This window comes from Coenobita brevimanus, chromosome 60 (assembly GCF_032717465.1).
Source record: "Coenobita brevimanus isolate Jiangsu-jjx chromosome 60, ASM3271746v2, whole genome shotgun sequence".
NCBI classification, from domain to species: Eukaryota; Metazoa; Arthropoda; class Malacostraca; order Decapoda; family Coenobitidae; genus Coenobita; species Coenobita brevimanus.
The window spans coordinates 37,401,936-37,427,773 of record NC_137013.1 but is presented as its reverse complement, the minus strand read 5'-3'; the positions used below and the strand labels follow the sequence as shown (position 1 = coordinate 37,427,773).

Sequence of the window (25,838 nt, the reverse complement as noted above, 5' to 3'; positions counted from 1 at the left end):
AATGGATGAAGTAATGGCATGAAGGGAAGTAGGCCAGTAACTTGTCCTTGAAGATCTGTACTGGAGGTATTTTTGTTGCTTAACACCAGTTTGTCTGGCTGAGCAGACCCATTACTACAGGTAAGCAACTGTTTATGTGGGGCTGTCCTACAGGTACAATTTGGTACTGGAGTAAGGTAGGCTAGCCTTGGGCCTTAACACCTTAAAGGGAGTAAAATGGGATTAACTCTTTTTACCTCATTATCTGTGGTTGATGGGTCTGCTCAGCCAAACAGACAAGTAGCAGCAACCTTGTTATCTCATAATAAGTCTGGCATGTTTCACAACTTGTGTGATACATCCAGTACCATAATTTGGAGGAAGCTGGCAAATGAGATGTATATCATCATCATTCATCATCACCCAGACCTCCTTTCCCACCCTAGGACAGTGTGAGGTAGATAGCACTAAAACTTGAGTAGGCAATTTTTTGGTAAAGGTGAGAACTTAGTCCAATCATTCTAGTGACATTTCCTTTTTATTCTTGCCATCATTAAAGGAATACAGCATATTCTAGTTAGGAGAGAAATTTTTGGAATGGAAGAAAGATCTTTTGAAGTGAAAGGGGATATGAAGGTTGTGTCTAACTTCTCTTATTCAAAAAGTTTCACCTGTGCTGAGTAAAGTCTTCTGGAAGTAGAAAAAATAAAAAATCATCATAGTGAAGTGGCTAACATTAGTTGCTATCCTTCATTCCATGCCACTCCAGTGTCCTACACACAATGCAGTATATTTGTTACATGCATTCCTTCATTTTCTTCCAGTTCATCGTTCTGTCTTGTCTGTACTTAAAATTTAATGCATTAAGGAAAATAGTTTATTCCCTTCTAGTCTACTACTGTGTTTATATATGATTGTCAGTATTCAGTACGTTCCTTGTCAGTACTGTACCTGTAAAAGTTATGTGTGTTGTGGAAACAACTCAGGAAGTTTTACTGGGGTCTAGCCTGCATCATTTTCTGCTTTCCATAATCATCATGCATTGTAATGTGTGCTTTTTTGTCAGTTGAGTCCCTTATTAATGGCTGCATGAGTGATTACTAATTTGGAAAAAAAAAAAAAAAAAAAAAAATGCCATGCTTCCTCTTAAGAAATCACCTATTGGGGTTTGCCATGATCCATCTAATGTTTTCAGTAAACTAGAATAAATCAAGTTCCAAAACCAGCTAATTGCATCGTAAGATTTGCCAGAAGCTGTTAAGAAAGAAGAAAGTAAAGATGTGTGATAAGGTCTGTAACAATAAGAGAGTCTCAGCTTGGACAATGACTCACTCGGAAGAAAAGTCACAGAGTGATTATACTTGTGACTGAATGTTTTTTGCCTAAGAATAATGAGTGTGTAACAAGTTACCAAGCTTGTAGCTACATTTCACTGTCATGGTAGGACCTCTATGGTTGATGGTAGCCATCCATGTGCTGCCTATTACCAATTTAACAAACTAGCCAAATTGTCTGCATTCCTCACACTAACAGACTGAACCATCTTTGCAACACAAAAGAAGAGAGGTTCAGTATTTGGACCACCCTGTATTCTTCAAGGGTAATGTTTTATCTCTCATCCATTGTTGTTTACTCCAACAGCAAGCAACGGTACATGAAGGAGAAGATGGAAGCAAGTGATCTGCTGTTGAAACGCAAAGGTCGCCGGGCCAACTCTCTGAACCGCAACTTCTATGGAGACTACATCGGGGTGGAGTACAAGCCTGGTCTTGCGTCACTCATACCCAGGCGGGAAAAGGTAGAGTAGGGGTGTACATTCATGGGCAGAAGTTTTCATAAGCTTCATTTCTGCTTCACACTTGCAGCATATCAATCAGTTTTCTTCCATACATTTCATATCAGATATCAAGGAGAGTCATTCAGGGTCAGGAAAACATCCTAAACGTCACATGTCTGGCATAAGTTCCAATAGTACTCCATCATGTTTAGTTCCACTTGTGGCATATTGATCAGTTTTCTCTCACACTTATGTCAAGAAGGTTGTTTGTGGGCAGAAAAGCAGGTTAAACTTCCACCGGTTTTAAGAGTGTTGGCTTCCAGTTTGGTGGCTAAGAGTTCAGGTAGTATATGCTATATTAAGGTGAACTTATGTCCTTGACTTAATATGTAGTTCTTATGTCTGAGATATATGCTATAGTAAATTGAGGGGCCTGACTAGTCAGCTTTATAGGTGTCTTCTGGCTTAAAGGGTTAGCTTTTTTTTTTTTTTTTTTTTTTTTTTTAAATAAATAAACAAGGAAGAAGAAACCAAAGACAGGGGCCTGCAAATTGCTTCACCCAAGAAAAAACAAAAACAAGATAACAGAGAACCAAATTCAAGATCCATTTCGAGATGCCTGGACATATTGTTTTTGAAAGACTGGAGATCGTAGGCAGTAGGAAAAACAAACAGAAGGAGACAGTTCCAGAGTTGACCTGTTGCATACATGAAGGACTGGGAGTAGCGATTAACTCTTGCATTGGAGAGTTGGGCAGAAAAGGGATGAGAGTTTGTTGCTAGATGGGTGCTATGTGCCCGCAGTAGTGGTGGAGGGATGCAGCCAGACAGTTCAGAGGAGCACTGACCATTGAAGTAGCAATAGAAAAGAGATACAAATGCAACAGTGCGGCAGAGAGACAGATGTTGAAGGAAACCTGGAAGAGGAAGAGAGATAATGAGATGAAAAGCCTTTGACTCCGCCCTGTTGAGAAGAGCTGTGTGTGTGGGAAGCCTGGACTTCTTAATTGTGTTAACATGTGTTACTGTATTCACAGCAAAGTAACTGTTGGACAGCATTACAACCATATGTACAGAAAGAAATGCTAAGATAAGCTGCATCCTCATCAGCTAAGGAAGCTCTGTAGCACCTTATACTTACCTATGTATTTCCACATATAGCATATTAATATTCTCATGCACCACTTTCTGAATGTGGTAGATGAGTATCTGTCAGTTGTATATTAAGCACATAAAAAAAAAAAAAAAAAAAAAAAAAAAAAAGTATTCAGTAACAAAACTGTCCTTGCATTCTAGGGGACAGTGTATAAAGTCAGTCAGTACTTTCCATCTGTTGTCCATACCTGGATACCTCTAAATATCACATATTAAAGATTTGTCATATTCTGCCATCTACCTCTAACACCACTATATATTTTGTTGTCCCATCTGTGACAAATTGTGTACAGGAGGATATAATTTCTCAAGCTCTTAGTTTGCATACAGCACAGCACAGCACAGGGCCATCTGTCACACCTACTAACCATGCCCCAGATTCATTAACGGCTGCTGGGCGTTGGCGCCGCACAACATCATACGGGAGCCAACGATAACCTCTCAGGGGCGATTCACAAACACTGTTTGGCTCCTTTCCAAGTCTCATCCATAGCAAGCAGGGATTTTTCTGGGGAAAACTTGCTCAACCAGTCAGCAGCCACCGATGTATCATGTGACTGAATTTAAACAGACCACACCCTCCCCCTCTTTCCTCCCTTCCCCCTCCTCCCCTCCCTCCCTCTTTCCACAGACATACTCACATAATCACGTACAGTCAACAGCAAAAGTTCGCTGGCCCCCGCTGCCGCTCTATCATCTCTGTGGTTCAGACTTGTGAATGTGAAGCAGTAGACACAGGTGCAGAATACTGCTAACAGATGGCGTGGTGTGATGTGACGTTGGGGTGGGGATTGGGAGGGATACGGGGAGGTTCCTCTGTAGAAACGAGGTGACATGTCAAGTAAGCGATCAAGATATTATATAAATATATATATATGCATATATACAGAGAGAGAGAGAGAGAGAGAAAATGGGAGTAGAGTGAGTAAGTGTGAGAGTGCTAGTGATACAGAATGAGGGAGAGAGAGCTGCATAAACAAGAAGACAGAAGAAGGACTGATGAGATTCGCTAGGAAGATATTGTGCGGAACAATTAACTCTCTCTATATTATCCAGTAACCCACCACCATTCCCACAGCAGTGTAGTTTCAGTAAAATATATACTTTATATGATTTTTATCTTCTGTGTTTCATTGTCATATCTGACTAATTTTTGTTCCCATACCTTTAATCCATATGGCCCCTCGTCCTTCATACTCCTTCACCTCTCTCCCAACCCCACATCCCACCACGCCATCTGTTTGTGATACTATGCACCTGTGTCCATTGCTTCGCATTCACGAATCTGAATCTCAGAGATGATAGAGCGGCAGGGTAGGCGAGTGAACTTTTGCTATTGACTGTACAGTACATACTTAAGGACAAATGTATCCCAAGGCAGACAAAAGTATTTATGTACAAACGCACCAGTAAGTATTCATGGACATATGTACTTGCATACTGTACTGACATAAGCACAGTACATACATATGTATGTACTTAAGCACATACATGTGTGTACATATGTACGTGAATGCCTAAATACATACATTAGTGTGTACATAAGCATGTTCATAGGTGCATAAGTACATGTGTAGGTGCAAATGTAATTACATATACAGTATATGTATGTACATCAGTACATACATAAGTGCATACATAAGCTCGTATGTGGGTACATATGTAGGCATGTACGTACAGTACTGTACTTCATTACCTTCCTGCGTAAATAGATGCATATGTAATTATGTACATATACTGTACTGTATATGTACATAAGTATGCATGTACTATGCATATGTATGTACACAGGTGTGTATGTAAGTACATAGAGTTATGTACATGAATGCATAAGTACATACATAAGTACATACATAGTTGTGTACATAAGTACATATATAAAGTATGTACAGTACATGAGTGCATATGGAGACATGTACATGGGTGCATAAGTAGGCATGTACATACAGTACATTCATACGTAAATAGATGCGTATGAAATTACATACGTGGATGTGTATGTAAGTACAGTACTGTATATAACGTATGTAGATGTGTACGTAAGTACATACACAGCATACGTAAGTAAGTACATATATGAGTGTGCACTGTATGTAAGGAAATAACCTCCACATCGCAGATAGCTCCCCATTGTTTTGGTTGGGATGTCATGTAATCTATATTATGTTTGTCTGTTTCTGAGTCATGATCGTTAAGGGTGGTCTGGATGTCCCTTATCGAAAGAGAGACTTTGTGCCACAAAATGGCGGCCGACACAGTTTGTGCATACCAGTGTAACACCGAAAGGGAACGGCACGGGCGGCAAGGGAGGTTCTGCGAGCGTACGTTCGTTTGTGAGTCTAGGCCCATGACCTATGCTTCATCATCATCATCATCATCATCATCATCATCATCATCATCATCATCATCATCATCATCTTATCCTACATCACCCCATGAGGAGTGTAGGAGCCTGGGGCTAGGCAAGTTAGTCCTGACATATAAGATGAGAGTGACCAGCCTCACTCATCCCTGAGGGCATTAAGTGACCAATATACCCCAACCACCCCTTGGATATAAACTTTCATTGGCTCAGTGTGATTGGAGTGCTGTAATAACTCACTAAACCACCAGGCGCCAAAATTTGGTTCTATGGTTACCACCCAGTGTAGTAAATGGTTTCCTGATGTACAGGAAACCATTTGGCTTGTCACTCAGTTTAGAGTAGCCCACAGGCAGAAGGAAGAAAGAATGAAGGAAAGAAAGACAGGGGAGGGAGTGTAAATCACCCATAGGCAGAAGCACGAAGAAAGAATGAAGGAAAGAAAGACAGAAGCGGATGGAAGAAAAGAAGGATGGAGGAAACCTATGCTTCACCAGTCCATTGTTGACTTAGGGAAGCAAAGGGGTTTGAAAGTCAGTACCAATTGATTGGAAGCAATGGGGTGTGAAAGTTAGTACTGATTGATTGGAAGCAAAGGGGTTTGAAAGTTAGTACTGATTGATTCTCACCATTCAGGCAGGGAAGATCAATCCTAAGCTGCATAAAATGCTTTACAATTAGCTAGTAGATTTATTAAAAAAAAAAAAAAAAAAAAAAAATCCGGGCTGAAGAGGTGTCTAGCAGCAAAAAAAGTAAAATGCATTTACCTACTGCTTCTGGCTTGATGAATCAGATTTTGATGATGTGTTTGCACCACTGACAGATCTCTCAATTAGCTCTTCCCCATCTTACTTATCGTGTGGTACCATCAGGGACAAAGTTTTTCGTGTATTCCACTACGTCTACTTCACAGTTGGGGTATGGCCATCACTTTCCATCTTGATGTATTATATCAGAAGGACTCATCTGTTGGCAGAGAAACTTGCTAAGCCCCTCTCAGTTGACAAAGGTTAACCAGTAGAGGATAGTGAGATGAACAGGAGTGGAAAAAGACAAACATTTCCCTGAGTATACCTCACATGACACATACTGTACACACCTGTGAATGTAACCACTGTCTCTCTCTTCAGATTGAGTTTGCGCTAACTGTTGACAAGTTTGATCGGCGATTCAGGCGTCAGAAACGAGACCTTTTAGTGACCAAGAATGCAATATACATGTGTGGTCGAACCGAGATAAAAAAGGGCCCTGACAAAGGGAAGGTCATTGATGTTATCAAGAGGAAGATTGACCTGGATAATCTTGCCAAGGTGAGGCAGCTTGTCTTGTATGAACTGTGGCTTCGTTAGTTTTGTCTATTACAGAGAATGGTTGCATGAATATTTTTGCACCTGTTGTTTAAAATAATGTACTCTACCATGTCCTACGTTACAGGAGCATCATGTGTCTTTCTTAACCCCATGTATTCAGTGATGTATATAGTTTACTTTTGCCATCACCAGATGACACTATTCAGGTTAGGGGAGACTTTTTGAACAAGAGGAGTTAGAGCCTGTGTGTATATATATATATACAGTATATATATATACAATATATATACACGGTAAGCTGCTAGGTGCCGTCGAGTTTTTTATGATGGTAGAGAAGCATGTGTAAGGGTAAATGGGAATCTGAGTGATTGGTTCATGATCATTGTGGGTGTGCAACAAGGTTGTGTGATGTCCCCATGGTTGTTCAATATATATATGGATGAGGTGATGAGAGAAGTAAAAACACGAGTAATGGAGAGAGGGATGGAGTTGGTAATGAATGGTGTATCTATCTATCTATTGCCAGACACTTTAATCCCATAAGGGGTGGCCACAAACAACTCACCTCCATGTCGCCCTGTCCCCTGCCATTTCACTCCCCTGCTTCCAGCTCACACCCCCCTCTCTCATATACCTCTCCACATCATCCCTCCATCTCATCCTTGGTCTCCCCCTCCCTCATCCCCTTCCACCTCACTGACATACACTTTCCTTGTTAGTCTTTCGCTCTCCATCCTCTCCACATGGCCAAACCACCTCAGTGTATTTCTCCTAACACGTTCTGTCACATCCACACCACAGTGCTCCTTCACTTCCTCATTTGTCAGAGTGTCACTCCAGGTAACTCCACATACTCCCTTCATATAACTCACTTCTCATTATTTATCTAAATAATAATTTTTAAAAAGATGTCTGGGGTATTTGCCTGAGGAACAGTCGTGTCAAGTTGGAAATGAATTGAAGGAATGGCACCAAATTACAAAGTACTGTATTTGGAAAAAAGGAAGAGAAAGAAATTGAGAAAATACAGTACTGTATAATCTCTGCTTAACGTGGAGAACATCAGACCATAATGAGTGAAAATTTGCACTGTGATGATTGGTGTTCCTGTCATCCTGTACTGTATGTACTTATGTGTGTGGAATAGTAAGTACGAAAGACGTCTTCAGCTTATTTTTCTTATACACATTTCTTAATTCAGCACTGATCATTATGTACTGTACATAGCATATTTATTCACATTCTGACATTTATGGTGTTTGAGGGAAGGAAAGATATTATTATAAAGTTATTTACTATGTTAATAATGTAATAACTGCAGATGACCTATGTGCAGTCATTATTAAATTGTAAAGTAAATCTAGATCCATGATTTTTTTTTTTTTTTTTTTTTTTTTTTTTAAATAGAAGAATCATATGCATATACAGTGATCCCCAGGTTATTACACATAACTGGTATTGAGTCTAGTGTGTGATTATCAAATTGTGAGATAACAAAAGCACAGAACCCATAGGATTTATTCAAGAATGTACTGGGCACCCCACTTGTAAATCCAAATTGTTCCTTTCACAACAATTTAGACCACTAAATACATGCATACTGTAATTGTAAGTGTCAGAAACACACATAGGCATGGTTATGTTAATAAGAAATGAAAAGGGCATAATAAGGAAGAAGCACATGCCACAGAGAGACCTGAGATGGGGTGGAAGTAACAGCTCAGAGGCTAAGGGAGGAAGAGAAAATGGTTTCCACCACCTAGGATTAACTCCTCAAGCAGGGCCTCATCTTAGAATCCCTCGGAGCCATCAGAAACCATAGAAACTGTACCATCATTGTCAGCAGAAACCACCTTAGGTGTGCCGTGATGCTTTTTAGCTGAAAAATGTGCACTAATAGCAGGAGTGCAGATTTCATCTTGCAGTGTTGACAAAGACTGGTAATACACAAAGACTGGTAATACACACACACACACACACACACACACACACACACACACACACACACACACACACACACACACAGAAAGAAGCCTAACCTAATCCCAATGGATTTTGAGGGTACAGTATCTTATGATGAACTTGGAACTGTCTGTTTTATATATGTATGTTCCCAGTGAGATCAAGAAGCCTTCCTTTTATTCTCACAACTTCATGTAAACATTGGAAACTGCTAAAGGAAAATGATGAATACTACAGTATTTAACATTTTGAGTTTGATCATAATTGCACAGTATTCAGTTGTGATCATTATTGTGCAGTTTTCAGTCATGTGAAGCTCTAGGATGCAGTGCTGTAGTTTCTTTGTAAATTCCTAAATTTATACCATCACCTGTGTAATGGTTCTCCTCAGGTAACACTGTCTATATATCCTGACAATCTCGTGCTGCTTCACGTGCGTAATGACTATGAATCCTTGCTGTATGTAGAGTTCAAGGCAGAGCTGATGATGGTTCTCAATCGCAAACTGAAGGAGCGTTTCAGCCGTGAGCTGCATCTTGACTTCAGCAACAAGTGAGTGCGTCTTTACCTGACCCTGTTTACAGCTTTCCCCCATAGCATGGGCTGGGTTTTTGTACTTTAATTCCATATTTCTCATGCCTCACTGGCAGAATAAGATTGCTATTGTACAGTTCAACATCCCTTCCATTGCAGTTCTTTGTGATTAGCATCGTGTTAGTTTATTGTTACAGCTTAGCATTCAAGATAGAGTGATAGCAATTTCAGGCCAAGTAAAATTGAAAGAGTACAGCATAGTTAATTTGGTCTGCATGTAACCAACCTGTCTGCATCATACTATCGCAAACACTTTGCTACTTTATTCTGTTCATTGCAGTATATTGTATAATAAAACACATAGCAATGTCTTTCAAAACAGTGTTGATATCTTCAAACCCTAACAGGCTTCTCATAATGTTTGAGAGTATCATATTTATTCAGATAAAAAAGTGGATAAGTATAACTGGCCGCAACTGTAGCACCAACTTGTCCATGTCCCCTTGACAGCTTTGAGTACCGAGTGAGGAAAACGGGTTGGGGTGGCGGTGGGGTGCGACGTGTGGTGGTGATGGACGGAGCCAGAAAGGAGCCAGAGTTTTCCTCATCTGGCTCCACTCTTACTGTCAGGCTCACCCATGATCTGCCACCATCTACACGTAAGATCTTTGAGCATTAACATTTCCAGTCACTTATGGACCAGCATTCTTTTTGGTTAACCCATTGAATGCAAGGATGACTTTATCATTTAATTCTTGTCATTGTACTGATGAGTTTACTTTGCTTATGATAGACTTCGAGGTGAAGGGGTTAGGTGTAACATCAATTAGCCTTTTACATGTGAGATGCCTTTCTTAAGTCTTATAGAATCATCTGGCAGCAGCAAGAATAACTAAAGAGGACATCTCCCACATTCAGGAAGTTAAAGAACCTCCATAGCAGTCTTTTCTAACCTTGTTATTTTTGGATATAGCTGGAAACTATCCTTCTGTACGTTATTTAAGTGCAGTATGTCATTATTGAAAAGATTTAAACGACAGAAGAGGATGGTAAGCAGTAATATGAGAAATAAATATATGTACCTTATGAAGGTGTTAGGCAATGTATATAACTGACATGTTCAAAGTAGCCACTACAATACTGTGTGTGTGTACTGTATAGTAATATATACTGTATATATATATATATATATATATATATATATATTATATAAATGTTCTGGAAAGAGGTGAAAAGAGTAGACAGGGTGGAAGTGAAGTTAGCAGGGGAGTAAAAGATAAAAATGGTAGATTACTAGTGGAGAAGGGAGAAAAAGTGAGCAGATGGAGAGAAGACTTTAAGGAATTGTTGAACGTAGAGGATGGAAGTAATGCGAGTATAAGTGGCCGGGGAATGGCTGGGAGAAGGAGGGAGGTGAGAAGACAGGAAGAAATCAGTAGGATAGAAGTTGTGGAAGCAATGAAGAAAGTTAAATCGGGGAAAACCCCAGGAATTGATGGAGTGTGTGGTGAAATGCTGAAGCATGGGGGAGAGATAGTAGTAGAATGGATGTGAAAGATGTGCAGATTGGCCTGGGAGGAAGATAGAGTCCCGGAGGATTGGAAGTCAGGTATAATTATTCCCTTGTACAAAGGAAAAGGGGAAAAAGAAGTGTGTGGTAATCATAGGGGCATTTGTCTTCTTAGTATAATAGGAAAAGTGTATGGTAGGATACTTATTGACAGATTTAGAGAAAGAACAGAGAAATTAGTTGGAGAAGAACAGGGAGGCTTTAGGAAGGGAAGAGGTTGTGTAGATCAGATATTCATTCTTAGATCTTTAGTGGAAAAGTTTCTAGAGAAGGGAAAGACGTTGTATGCGGCTTTCATGGATTTGGAGAAAGCATATGACAGGGTGGATAGACAAGGATTGTGGAAAGTATTAAGAATATATGGAGTAGATGGGAAGTTGTTCAATGCTGTGAAGAGTATGTACGATGGTGCGAAGGCTGCAGTACGTGTGGATGGTGAACTAAGTGAATTTTTCTCTTTGAAAGTTGGGTTGAAACAGGGATATGTCATGTCTCCATGGTTGTTCAATCTGTACATGGATGGGGTAATAAAAGAGGTACAGGGTAGGGTAGTGGATGTTGGAGTGGCCCTGGTGAGAGAGGATAGTGTTTGGAAACTCCCTGTACTGTTGTTTGCAGATGATACTGTGTTGTTGAGTGAAGACGAAGGGGAGCTGCAAGGCTTGGTGGATGAGTTTGGGAGAGTGCGTAAGAAACGGAATCTAAAGGTGAATGTAGGGAAGAGTAAAGTGATGGTCTTTGAGAGAGGTGAAGTCAGTGAATGTACAGCGAGGTTGGATGGTGAGGAATTGGAAAATGTGAGTACGTTTAAGTACTTGGGTAGTGTGATGAGTAAGGATGGATTTTGGAGGGTGAAGTGCTTGAAAGGGTACAGCAGGGAAGAAAGGTTGCTGGTTCTTTGAAAGCAGTTGTGAGGGGGGGGAACTAAATAACTATAAGCTTCATTTTAACTGTTACATGCTGCGCAGTACAAATACAGTACAATACCTCGCTTGCGCTAGTCCATGAGTTGACAAGGAAGGATTCATTTATCATCCCTCTTGATTTATTTTAAATTTCAATGAAACGTTTGAAGAACTAATGCATTATGGCATTAAGTTGGATCTTTACTTGTCAACACATGTTTGACACCATCTTCCAGTTTTTATATTTTAGGTGTTTTAGTTAGTTTGTTTTATATGTAGTAAAGTAATAATTGATTGGATGAATGTAACAGTACTGTAATATTTTTTTTTTTTTTTTTTTTTTTTTTTTTTTTTTTTTAAAGGAAATTAAGGTTATTTGTGTTAGTTAAACATGTGCAAGAGGAAGGGGTGGGTCAAATCATCCCAGACCTCACTAGGTAGGGTCGAGAGAGATACCCACTAGTAGAGAGGTTAAAGACCAGCTATCATTTTTCAGGACCAGGAGAACGAGTAATCACTGCTGAGATGCGAAATGAGATTTCCAAGATGATATCTGCCACTTCACGCCCAAGAAGAAATGGACCCCGTAGCATGGGTGGCTCCAGACACAGACCTCCAAACTCTAGATTGGAACCAAACAGCTGTCGGGGACAAGTTAGGCCTCCAGGACATGGCCGTCATCCCATGCTGCCAACTGACCCTGCTCCAATACCCAATCAGCCAGTACCTCAGAGACCCTTTGGTCGAGCTCCAGTACCTCCTGGTAGTGTCAGTGGAAGAGGCAGCATCAGGTCACTTAAGGGCCCATCGTCCTCGAATAACGTCACAGGCAGACCCCCAATGCCCATCCCTGAAATGTATAACCCACCCCCTCCACCTTCTGACCCTCCCCCAGTCAACCAGCCAACCATCAACCGGGCGCCTGTTCCTCTCCCGCCAAAGCCAACGATAGATAGACCCAAGCCACAAATTCCAACGGTCAAGGCATTATACAGGTGAAGAGAGAGAGAGAGAGAGAGTGTGTGTGTTTGTGTGCATGTGCATGTGTGGGTGTGTGTGCATGTATGTGTGTAGTGAGTCAGCATAATGTGAGGCGCTTCATTACAGTGAGGGCATAGTGGATTGTTCATGAGTTGTGTTTTGTGTTGGTGCTGAAGCTGGGAAAGAGTTAGAATTAAACCCACATACTGTATTGAAGTTATATTTACTCAGGATACAGCCTGCCAGATCTAATAAGATTTATTTCTTCCCAGATATGATGCTCTTGACACTGATGAACTGTCTTTTGAGGAGGGTGATGTTCTACAATTGGTGACCGAAGGTAAGTGGATGGGGAAGAGAGTGTCCCATTCTACCCACTGCATTTGAATGTACAGTCACTATAAAGTTATTATGCACCTTGAGTCAGATACCATTCACAGCAGTTAACTGTGCCTAAGCCATGAGTGCTTGGTGCTGTTGGTAGTTATGAGTGTGTATTGCAGTTTGAAACTAAAATGTTTTCTGTACCACATGTACAGCATTCACTGGCTAATAAACAGGACCACAGAAACTAGGAATAAAAAATCATAAAAGTGGTATAGCATTGTCAGATATAATAATCTTGTCTATATGTTATATGAATGTCTGGCAGCCAGGAAAATATAGTTCCCATATAAATACCACAGAAACTAGGAATAAAAAATAAAAAAAGTGGTATAGCATTGTAAAATATAGTAATCTGGCTTATATGTTATATGAATGTCTGGCAACCAGGAAAATATATTTTCCATATAAATTTCTTACATTTGTACACTAAGATGCATCAGTATCATTTAAACTCACTATTAGAGATTGTAGATGATGGAGAATAAATTTATGAGGGAAAACTGAAAAAGGATTGCATCCAGAAAGAACACAAAATAAATTTGTATTTTGGTCATCAAAGGCTTAAATTATGGAGACGAGCTCCACAGCTTAGTGCCTTGTTGCATCTGCCCTTACTTTTGCCTTTACCTTTGGTTGTCATATAAATTGAAGAAGGGAGTGAGGTATGAGAGAAGCAATGATATGTATTTATTATGTTATGCACATGATCAAAATTGAAGGTTGACCAGGAGTGGCAGGTAGTTAAAATCTTATATGAAAAACATTGTCAGTGCTGTTCAGTACAGTATACAATGTATTAGATATGTTGAAATCATGTTTGGTTCACTCTGCATATAGCTGAACTTGGGAGCAAACAGTTGTGATGTCTACAGGGTATTCCCATCATTCGTTGATTCTGTTGTAGTAAACACCACATGACAATGACTGATGCTTTGGATTTTCAGAACCATAGTTTTAAATGCAATGTATACTATAATTATGTGGTTTATATTGCCAATTTTGTTGGTGAAGCCTAACCAGTATCATGATGCACATTGTGCATGCAAAAACAGACACATTGTAGTAGTTGGGGGAGGCGTGGCTGAATCGGTAGAGAGGCGGCCTGCAGTCCTGATGGACCCAGGTTTGAATCCTGGCTGGGGCAGGGAACAGTTTAAGGATTTGAATTTCATAAAAGGCAGACTTTCCTGATCTACCAGATGACTTGCCGATATGTTGTAAAAATACCCCCGCTAACATCAATACACCAGTCCTATATGAGACAGCCCTAGCATGTATTCAATATGGACGGTGAGTGTTAGCGCCGAAGTGGTGACATGTGGAGGTGTAGGAGGACTACTGGGCCTTGGGATAGGCTACTGCCTCCGAGATATAGGCTCTGAAGCCTTTGCCCAGAGTCGGACACATTAAAAAAAAAATAAAAAATTACAAGCTAGGGTACAATACTGTAATTGGCAACTCAGGTCAGTGCTGCCAACATGTCATGAGTGTTAGATTTCTTAGTCCAGTGAGTCATTTTCTAACTCCTTAAAGGTGCAGAATATATATATATATTTATATTTTTTGTGTCTGTACTGTAGGTAGTTTATCTCAGTAACTTGTCAGAGTGTGAGGTCTTATACTGTATTCCAGTTTTGCTGTGAAGCACATAGTAAAAAGCAACATTGCCTATTAAAACTGTTGCTGTTTGCAGAGCTGATATGCCAGTTTCCCTCTGTGTACTATACAGTACCAGGTGTATGATGAAGCTGTAAAATTTGGGAGTGCAGTTCAGATTTACAATATCAGCCATCTGCAATTTGCTCAGTGTAGGCAGACTGTCACATATTGTATGTTGGGGGATGTGTTCCAGAAATATGTATATTTTTCTACGTATGACACGGCAGATTAGAGGAACTGGCAGATCAGCCGTACAGGTAGCACTGGGACTAAAGTTCTGTAGACAGTTTTATTCTGAGGTTGATTATTAATGGCCTGATGGAACAAATTACATAAAAATATACTGTATAATATATCAGTTAAAAAAAAAAAAGAACATAGAGTGAAGGCTTCATGTATTGGTTACATTGTATAGAATCCAGGTCTTAAGGGTCTGAATAATGAGGGAATGATTGTGTGACCCATTTCCCCAGACATGGTGTTTGAAAGTTCTCTCACTTTTGCACTTACTCATTTTCTGGATAATACCTCCCCCCAAAATGTGGCATCCCCCCTCTCAAAAAAAAAAGATAATGACAGTGAATATAATGTATATATGCAGTCTCCCTCCTCCTCTTACTGGCTCCCTTCAACCACTGTCTCTTCACTGCACTGTTGCATCTTGATCTCTTTTCTGTTGCTACTTCAATGGTCACTGGTCCTCTGAATTGTCTGCTTGTATCCCTGCTCCACTATGGCGGGTGCATAGCACCCTTCTAGCAACAAACTCTCATCCCTTTTCTGTCCAGCTCTTTAATGCAAGAGTTAATTGTCACTCCCAGTCCTTGTTGCAACAGGCCAACTCAGGAACTTTCTCCCCCTGTCTGTAATTCCTGTTGCCTATAATCTCCATTCCTTCAAATGCAGTGTGTCCAGGCATTTCAAAATGAACGTATTTTGAATTTGGCTGTCTGTTATATTGTTTTTTTCTTGGAGGGAACAGTTTGCAGGTTCCTGGCCTTTGGTTCCTTCTTTCTTGTTTAAAAATATATATATATATATATATATATATATATATATATATATATATATATATCACTTAATGTCTAGTGTTTGGCAGGTGAAATGCTTCTCTAATTAAAACAACTTTCAGTGAGGAATGCTTCTGGTTCACGATTATAGTGTTCAGAATATGAAAATAAAAATAAAAACCCACTACAGCAGCTTTAAGTGAATGAAGAATGGATGTTAATTCTCAAGCAACTAAATAACAAAACCACTTTAAGCAATTCAGCATTCTGCAAGGACTTTGCTCTGTCTACTTTAACTTGGCCTGAAATTACTCTCTCTCCATCATAAGTACTGTACCAAGCTAGAACGAGAATTTAGAATATGGTGCCAGTAACCAAGAAGAGCTGTGGAAAGGATGTAAAACCATAGGTATTGTCTTTTTTTAGCCATTGAGTTTTTACAGTAGGTGCCCCCCCCCACACACACACACACACACACACCACACTTTTTTTTTTTTTTTTTTTTTTTTTTTTTTTTTAAATGAAGGCCACAGTAGTAGTAGTAGTTGTAGTAGTAGTAGTAGTCATCATAGTAGTAGTAGTAGCAGTAGTAGTAGATCAACCCAGGACTGTCTGAGTACTGTAGACCCATGAACCACAGGCAAGCAAGTGCCTCTGCAGAGCTGTCCCATACAGCGAACTTATGTTCCTCGTGGTGAACAGCACCTTGTGCAAGTGAGGCACAGGGAAGTGTGTGGAAGTTTGTTTCCTAGAAGGATTTTGCATTTGTGTCTCTCCAGCCAGTTAACAGAGGCACCATAATAGTAGGCTCTATATCACTCAGTTGCATGTATTTGGTCATATGGTGACCACCCAGCATGGTAAATGGCTACCTGGGTCACTGGAAACTATTAAGCGGGTCACTTAGTGTAGAGGCATTAAGGAAGAAGTAGGCAGCACCATAGCAGGTGAGTGGATGATGGTCACCACCACCTGCCACCGTGAAGACTCCAGTGAAGTAAGGAAGAGTGCTGTTTCATGTTCTGCAGCACCTAAGCTTATTTGCCAGTTTCATACAGTTTACACTGCCAGGTGTATGGGAAAAGTAGTGCTGAACTATTTTAGAACACGTCTCTGGCCTATTACGAGGACAGCCTATATGCGAAATACAGTTTAGTACACATTTAGAACTGTTTCATTTTTAGATTCTGATGAATTTACACTTTTTTTTATTACTTATTGTTGCACATGATTCACCCTTGAAGATGTTTTGAAGATAGGAATGTTTTTTAAATTCTCCCCAGTCATGAAACAAGAACATACATGTCTCACATAAAAAGTTGTTTCATTTATAGCAGTATTTTGCCCATACACATCCTAGACATTGACCCTTTGAATCCATTTTTTTTTTTTTTTTTTTACACAATTTTATTTGCCTTAGGGAAGGCTTCTCAAACTGAAGGGGTTGATTAAAACTTCATCATATGCTGTACTTCTTCATTTTAAAAAGCCTCTCCCAAGATGAGCAAAAAACTTCTGCATGTGGCCTAAGTAAAATGAAAAAGACATTCTCAGGGTGAAAGGGTTATTTAATGATCATCTGTAGACTGCAAAAGGACAAGTACTGTATCCCTGCTAAGTTAAGGTGGATAAGCTATCTATCTGTCCATTTATCTATCTATAGCCATATGCCTGATTGCTAAGGGAGGTGGCTATAAACAGATTTCTTCCATGGTACCCTGTCTGCCATAAGGTTGTTCTCCCTCCAGCTCAGAAGACCCTCATTCACATTGCTTTCTTCCTCATTTTAAGTCATGTCCCTCTCTCTCTCAACCCTACTTGCATACACACTCCTAGTCAGTCTCTCATTCTCTGTTCTCTCCATATGACCAGACTGTTTCAGCATACTTCTAATACTGTACTTTCAGGATATCCACATCAGGACCACAACACTCATTAACTTTGTCATTTGTCTCTCAAGGTAAGGTGGATGAAGTATAGGTGTATTATGTTCTCCACCTCATCCTCAGTCACCCCCATTCCCTCCATTTTAATCTCCTACAATCATATGGTCAACCTCATTAATACAATTATTTTTACCCCACAGATGCCTCCGGATGGTGGACATGCAACTTTCGTGGTAGGCAAGGGTTCTGTCCGGGCACTTACCTGCAGAAGCTCTAATGGTGTAATGAAATAGGAGTCAAAATTCTGTTTGCATAAACTGTACACTCGCCTCTGGATGCCGTTCAAGAAAAATGAATGCCCTTTGACCCACTTACCATGAGAAACTCAAATCTGGTGATGTAATTTTTTTTTTGTTTATTTTTCTACTTCCAGACTGTTGTATTCTGTTTAGAAGATACTTCATATTACTGGGTTAAGTATAACTATTATAGATCCCTGAATAGAGGACATCTCCACTGAGGTGAGTAAATGTCATCTGAAAATAGAAAAAACACTGAAAAATTGTCACTGGATTGATGCAGTTAACTGTATAATAAAGTATGAAATAATATAATGTGCTGCATGCATAATCCCTCCACTGACCCTTGAACTCAAATCAGGAAAAGTGGATGCTTTGTGTTGGCCCAGTCATGTGAAGAACTCTAACTATAAAGGTTTGGCTGTTACCATTTCTATATACAATGTACTGTATACGTGTATACAGTATACTGTATTTACTTATCGTCCAGTCTTTTATTTCCCCTTCAGGACCATAGGGGTATGGGACTAGGGTGCTTTATGCAAACTTTTAAAACCCCAACCAAACATCAGATATTAACCCTTCCTGAACATATCCTTGACATAGAACATGGACTGCCAGTAATTGCCATGGGCTTACATATTGCGACTGTTCTGTCTCCACTGTCATCATTTGAAATGGGATGAAGCTAGGCTTCTGGGGGGCTGAATGATGATTGAGTGACAATCTCACTCCTTTACCTGGGCATGCTGTTAAAAGTTCTCCCCCTTACTTGATTTCTCTGTCCTTATTTTCTGAACCACACCTCATGCCATCCTTAGGTCAGAAAAACAGTTGGGATGGTGGTGATGTAAAAGCTGTTGCATTTATCACATTTGAGTTTAACAAATTCAGACTGTTTTTTAGCAGCGTATCATAAGACTGTTTATTAGCAGCATATCATAACTGTACTGTACTTGTTTTACTCCACCTTGGCCTAAAATTGGCATCTCTCCAGCCTGAATATTGAGTTTTAGCAATAGATTAACACAGAATATAAAGCAAGCCACAAAGAAGTGCCTTGGAAAGGATGTGCAGCTGTAGTATTTCGTTTTCTGTCTCAGAGCTATGTGAAATAAGTTGCAGGAGGATAAATCTGGCCCAAGGTAGATTAAGAAAAGGTATACTATAGAAATTTGCTGTATGCTGGTGAACAGAGAAAGATTAGGAGTGTCTAGCTTATAATGTAAGTTGCTGAGAAGCAGGCACTCATTTCAAGTGTAATTACAGTGTTCAGTATTAGTATGTGGTTCTTTGACTTTTTATGTAATTTGTAGTCTGTTTTTTGTGTATTTTCTGAAGGTGCTGCTGTCAACCAAATTTGAAACAGTACTGACCCTTCCATTCACAGATATTAGGTAGGTTGTTTTTGTTGGCACTGGAGTCTTCATTGTGCCTCATCCTTGGAGCAATTTATTTTGCTTATTAGTCCTTAATATTCCACTGTTTGTTATTAATGTTTTCATATTAACATACTGGGTAGTTTCCACCAGAAACATACAAAATGGTATGAATACTCTCAGATGCCTAAACTCACTCTCAGCTGAATAAAACTGACATTAACTGGAATAAAATACTATAGTTGTCCCCATCATGAGAGGATTAAAGGCAACTATGTTAACACTGTATGCCTCTGTGACTCAGTTTTAGTGGAATAAAATACTGTAGGTTGGTCTTGGCTGGAATAGAGTACTGTACAATACTCATTTTACTCTAATTTGGCCTAAAATATCTTGAAATGTTGAGTTATAGCAATAGATTAACAATTGAATATGGTGCTAGTGATGAAGAAGTGATAAGGAAAGGATGTAGAGCTATAGCATCTTTTTCAGCTAATGACTTTAATGAAATATGAAGCAAACGGAAGATAGTGTTGGCCAAGTTGGAGTGAAAAAAAAAATAAGTTTAGTGTTTTCCCTGTCATGAGAGAGTTAAGCTGTAATAGGCAAAGTATATTGCTGAGGAAGAGGTATTTTAAAATCACTTATGCTAGTGAGAAAAAATATTGCTGCTGGTGGTGTGGATGAGTGCAGGATTGTAAGGAAAAGCTGGAAAAACATGTAAAAAAAATGAGTCGGATGACATTTAAAATAAAACTATGTTATTGCGGCTGCATTCAAACTGGTTAAATCTGTGAGAGATTTCCTGTTGTGCAGGGATTAACAAATGCTGTATTTAACCCCTCAAGTTAAAAAAAATCTCTCCAAAGGTGATTAAAATCAGCTTTATGTAGCAAAAATACTTCATACTGGATAGGTTAATAGCATATACTGTATGGCTGTGGTGAAATGGGGACACCCACTGTCCATTCCATGATGTAGTGCTACACTCAGGTAACTCTACACTAAGTGACAAAGCAAATGACTTCTTGCAGCCCCCCAAACCAGTAGCTACATGGGATAGTAACCATATGCAGTAACCCAGTGGATTCCTGGTGGTGTAGCGAGTAAAGGTGCTTCAGCCGGATTTACCGTATAAGGGATTTCATGCAAGGGGTGGTTGTTATTTATTACTCATATAACACTGCTCAGTGGTACACAGCTGGTCATTCTTGCCTTACGTGACCAGGCCAAGTAGCCTAGCTCTGGACATAGTGCTCCTGCTGGTGAAGTAAAGGATTAGATGACAAGAGATAGAAATGGTGAAAAGCACAAAGCAGTGGAAGCAACCATGTTAGCAAGCAGAGTGAGAGAGACATTGTTTGATACCAATTTTATTAAATTCAGAACATGTATCCATATAAAATTGGAATGGGTCATATATGGTACAGTAAGTTCTCATTGTCTTTTTTTCAATTTTGAAATCAGTTATAAAAAGAGTGCTCTTTAAAGTTTCATTTCTAACTCTGAAGCTGGTTTAATAGTTTCTCAAAATTTACAGTGCCAGTTGTGTGTAAAAAGTTTATATACTATATCAGAATACATCTATTACAGTAAGTTTGGCCTGTATATATGTCTGCTATATGGAAGTTGTAAACCACCAAGCCACAGCCAGGTGTGAATCATGATGCTGTTTTTTTTTTTTTTTTTTTTTTTTTTTTTTTTTTAAATACACAGTGTATGTCATGTATGGTGCTGTGCAGTACATATTGTTTAGGAAATAATGTGAGATTAGTGTAATATCACACTTCATCTTATGGCACTGTATAGTGGCGTAAGGGTAATATGTAAAAGTTTTCACTGGAGAAGTAGAGGGCAGTGGTGACCTCATTATTTAGGAAATAATGTGTGTTCAGCTAATTACCACAGTTAATCTTGTGACCCTGTATTGTGGTATAAAAATATCTGAAATCAAGTTTTCACTGGAGTGTTAGAGGACACAGGTGACACTCATATAATGCTATCAGGGGCCTAGATTGATCTCCTACCCATAAATGTTTTGAATTAGAATAGCCTAACCTTGGGCCTCTACACCTGGAAGAGAATATGGGATAGACTAACACTGGTACACCTACAGTTTTCAGACTTGTTATTGAAAGATATTAATGAACCTTTACCACAGTTTATGTCCTTGCAGATGTTAATTAACCAGTGATCGAAGTCTTACAAGCAAAATAAAAGTAAGCAGTGAATTACTGTAGTATACTGTATAATAAGTGGTGAAGTGTCATGAACAGTCTACAAATTGGGATTTTGTGCTAACCAGATCTTCGAGATTTGCTTGAATTGTCTGTAAACACATTCACATTTGTCCTTCAGGATGAGCAAAGCTCGTGATCCTTGGGGCTTGAATGATGTGTGGATGATTCTGGAGGTTTGAATGATATATGGATGAATTGCTGCCCATTTTATTGGAATGTAGTTGATAGTTCTCCCAGCTTGAAATGTTATCTTTCATTGTTTCTGGGTTCCACCTAACCCCATCATAGTTATGGAAAAAAGTTATGATGATGATGATGTTTGGGGGCTTAAGGCTAGGCTATCATAGCCTGATACATTTTCTTAAGAAAGTAAAGGACACGAATCATTTCATCTGCCATGTTTCGGCCCTACTGGGTATATAATTATAGTTCCATACTTAGCCTTCTATAGTAGATGTGTTCTAAAATACCATACAGTACCATGTTAAGTGAAAATCAGCTGAAAAGAAGTTATGTTTCAAGAATAATTACCATCTTAACTTTTCGACTACTAAGGAATCGTATTCAGAGATGCAGATGAATGTAAAACTTCATTTGATGTCGTAAATATGTTAGTATAGTACACCCTTATTATACCGAACCCTCTTTTAACGAATTTCAGTTTTAACGAGCACCTTGAGCCAGCTGAATGATATTTTTATTTAATGAATTTTGTTTGATAAAAGAATGGATGCTCAGGAAATACTGACCAGTGTGACGTGATGAACAGACATAGAGTTATCCAAGGCCTACTTGCAGTCTTTATTTGCAGTGCAATTACATCCTGAAAGGTAAGAATAGAGACACAAGTTAGTAAGTAGAGTTTTATTGAGAAAAAGAGCCATTTAGACCTCTCTGTATGTTACTATGTATGAGTGTATGGCTAAACGATGCTCTGTATTTAACGACCTTTGTTTGGTAAAAAGCCACAACGCCAGGGGAAATTACCAAACAGCATGGTGTTTGGCCTACGAACTGTCAACTGTAACATCAGGAGTCTGGTACCAATTAGTTTGTTATATCGAGGGTGTACTGTATATACTATATTTTATGATAACAAGCAGTTGAAAGAAAAAGGTTTTACACAGAGATAAATGCTGGGGTGAGTTGTTCAAACCCTGACCCTCCACAGCAGGTCTTGACCACTTAATAATGAAAAAGGGGATGTTATATAGAATGGATCCATTGTTGTCTAGCAGCTTTATAGTGAAAAATGTTATTTTGAAAGCATGCCAAGTGAGGAATTACTGTAATAATTTCCTATTCATTACTTAGATTTGTTTTTGGAGGAGGAACAAGAAACTGGAAGATTTTGTACCCACCTTTTCTTGTCCTTTCACCAAAACAAAATTTGGCAACAACAGGAACTAGATTGTAAATATGTTTGTGCATCACAAGTCAAGTCAGATGCCTCAGCAAAACAATTTTATTAAGGATCATATTCTCTTCAGTTTAGGAGGCTTTCTAGCACCTGTTTAGTGATTTAATTTGCATACCACCTCCTCCTCCTCCTCCTCCTCCTTCTCCTTCTCCTCCTCCTCCTCCTCCTCCTCCTTTTCCTCCTCCTCCTCCTCCTCCTCCTCCTCCTCACTCAGCATTGTTTTCTAATGTTTTTCCTAATGAACACAGATGGCATAAACAGCACCAAAATAAGAAGATTGCATAAATAACACACAAGAGAATATTAAGATGCCATATGCAGAAAAACTGGTAAGGAAGACGTGCTAGACAACCTATTTAAATTACTTGAATAAGGTCCTTAGTAAAGCATTGTTATTGTTCTGTACATTACAGCCTGTCTTTTTTTTTTTTTTTTTTTTTTGTAAATAAAAAAACACCAAAGAGTTCTGATTTACCATTTTTTTTAAATGCATAATTGTAATAAGTGTTGTATATTCAAGTATTTCTAGTCTAATACATAATGAACTTGCATATTGAGTATTTTTTATGTGCAGTACCTTTCTCTGTGTGTGTTGTTGATGGTAATACCTTATATTACAGTAACTATACTCTTTTCACCTCAACTTGGACTAGATTTTTGTCCCTTTGCAGCCTATTTCATGCTAGTCAGTGGCAGATTAAGAGAATACTGTGGTGCTGCTCTATGTTCTTTCCATAGCACATCATCATGAGTAGCATAATGTTCTGATGCTAATCTCTTGTAACAGCTCGACATTTATGATGGGGAGATGGTTATTGTTGGCCAAGTTAAAGAAGTACAATATACTGTTGTTAATTATTTCACTAGGAAGGGTTTCCTTTCTGCTGAATCAGACGCTGTGATATTAACTTTCCACTGCCGTGGACACACTTAGGTACTGTTTTCATCCATGCTGATTTGTAACCACCTGTATTTTATTCAGGTGAGGGGAATTTGAACACTCCAAAATTACAGTAAGTCGAAAAAAGTTTCAACACTTTACCTACTAGAATTTTTCTCGACTGTAACAATATCATTTTCCGGCAGCCTGATTAAAAGAATGGAAAAGAGTTAAAAGTAAATATTTCTCATGGGATTGTCAGTATTGGAGAACATTTATATATATATATATATATATATATATATATATATATATATATATATATATATATATAGTGTGGAGAGCCACCATTAGGTGACCAAGGCATGGATGATGGAGTCTTTATGAACAAAACAAAATGAACACTGAAAAAGACCACAACTTTATCACTAGCAAAAAATTATCTTGGCTAATTAGTGATGACTTATAAGGTTCAACGAACAAATTGTCTGGCACAGAGTACAGGAGAAAGAATGTGAAAGAAGTGGAGGGGGAGACCAAGGATGAGGAGAAGTGGCAAGGTACAGTGTATGAATAAAGGGGATGTGAGTAGGAGGGAGGGCAGCCTGATGGCAGAGGACAGGGTAACATGGAGACAATGTGGCCACTTCAGGATTAAGGTATCTAATGGCTATAGACAATGTGTTTGACTGGGCATAATCTTGACAATCTAATCCATAAGTCCAGCAGTTCTCTTATGTGCCACATATCTTCACACGTAACCACTTCTGAAACCCACTGTCCAATTTTTGTATTGTACATACAGTACTGTACTAGGGCTGCTTCATTCAGGACTGGTATGATGGTATTAGTCAGAGTGTTTTTATGGTATGATGATGGTGCAGAGGGATTTTTTTTTTTTTTCTTGATATTAAAAATCATCAAACCGTTCTCAAACACCAGCCTGGGGCAACCTTCTATCACTGAAATAGGACGGGAAGAGGAGGAGGAGGTAAGAAGAGCAGTAGGATGAATAAATCGCAGGATATGAGAAGGGCTGCAAGTACATATCCTAATAATTGACTCGTGCTGTTGACATGCATAAATCCAAGCCTTCTTTCTGTACCGTACATCCTGCTTTCATTCACTTCTTCAGTAAGACCAAACTTCAACAGTTGTAGTCCAAAAATGGTCATAGCGTACACAGGATAAATATGTATTTATTTTAAGTGCTCAAGTGCCCAGGATCAACATGCTTTTTTTCACTGTTAAGATGGATTTTGTTTGTCCACTTTTTGTACCTTCATGGCCAGACAACAAACCACTGAATGTTAATAATGGGTACTAGCTGATATTTGGTATTTAATTCTGGCTACCGCCAGCCTATTTCTTTAGTTGAGGGAAACCTATGCCATCTTAACGGTTAGCCTAAGTCCCACTGATATTACGTTCCTCTCTTCCTACCTTCCTTCCTCTTCTGTCATTCTTTACTCTTCCTTCTGCCTAAAGGTGACTTTACACTCCCTCTTGTCTTTCCTTTATTCTTTCCTCTTCCTTCTGCCTATGGGTGACTGTACACTGAATGACAAACCAAATGGTTTCTTGTACACCAGGAAACCATTTACTACGCTGGGTGGTAACCATATAACCAAATTATGGCGCCGGGTTTAGTGGGTCCAATCGGATTGAGTCTACTGTATGTAGGTCTATATCCAAGGGGTTGTTGAGGTTTATTGCTCACGTAATGCCACTCAGGGATGAGTGAGGCTGGTCAATCAAATGTCAGGACCAACTTGCCTAGCCCCGGGCTCCTACGCTCCTCATGGGGCGGCATTGGATTGGATGATGGATGGATATTACTTTTCAGCAATGAAATTTTTGAAAAACTAATCCGTGTTTGACGATGGCTTGATTTTTCTCAATTATCATTTTAAGGGAAGAATAAAGGGGGACTAACAGGTGTTTTGGAGGAAGCTGAGAAACACGCCAGAGGGTATTGCGGATGTCAAATCCTTTGAGTGGACTGGTAATTAAGTCTGCTGATAACGGTCAAATACAGTTAGACTCTTGTTTACTGTAATCAGGACTACCTGTATAGTTTGTTCGTTATACCTGGGCAGAAATTTTTCTTTCTTCTTTTGCACTTTGTTTCCCATAAATCAGT

At 39.2% G+C, this 25,838-nt stretch overlaps 1 protein-coding gene across 1 annotated transcript in view; it reads left to right on the top strand.

The window, feature by feature from the left end:
* The window catches only part of LOC145403377 (unconventional myosin-Ie-like), a 65,233-nt gene extending 47,388 nt beyond the window's left edge, over nt 1–17,845 (top strand). The window contains exons 15-21 of the mRNA XM_080275162.1: nt 1,621–1,777; nt 6,404–6,583; nt 8,937–9,097; nt 9,590–9,738; nt 12,051–12,549; nt 12,808–12,875; nt 17,678–17,845. Coding sequence (XP_080131288.1) covers nt 1,621–1,777; nt 6,404–6,583; nt 8,937–9,097; nt 9,590–9,738; nt 12,051–12,549; nt 12,808–12,875; nt 17,678–17,754 — 1,291 coding nt within the window. The 3' untranslated portion in view covers nt 17,755–17,845. The remainder of the gene's footprint in view (nt 1–1,620; nt 1,778–6,403; nt 6,584–8,936; nt 9,098–9,589; nt 9,739–12,050; nt 12,550–12,807; nt 12,876–17,677) is intronic.
* The last annotated feature ends 7,993 nt before the right edge of the window (nt 17,846–25,838 follow it).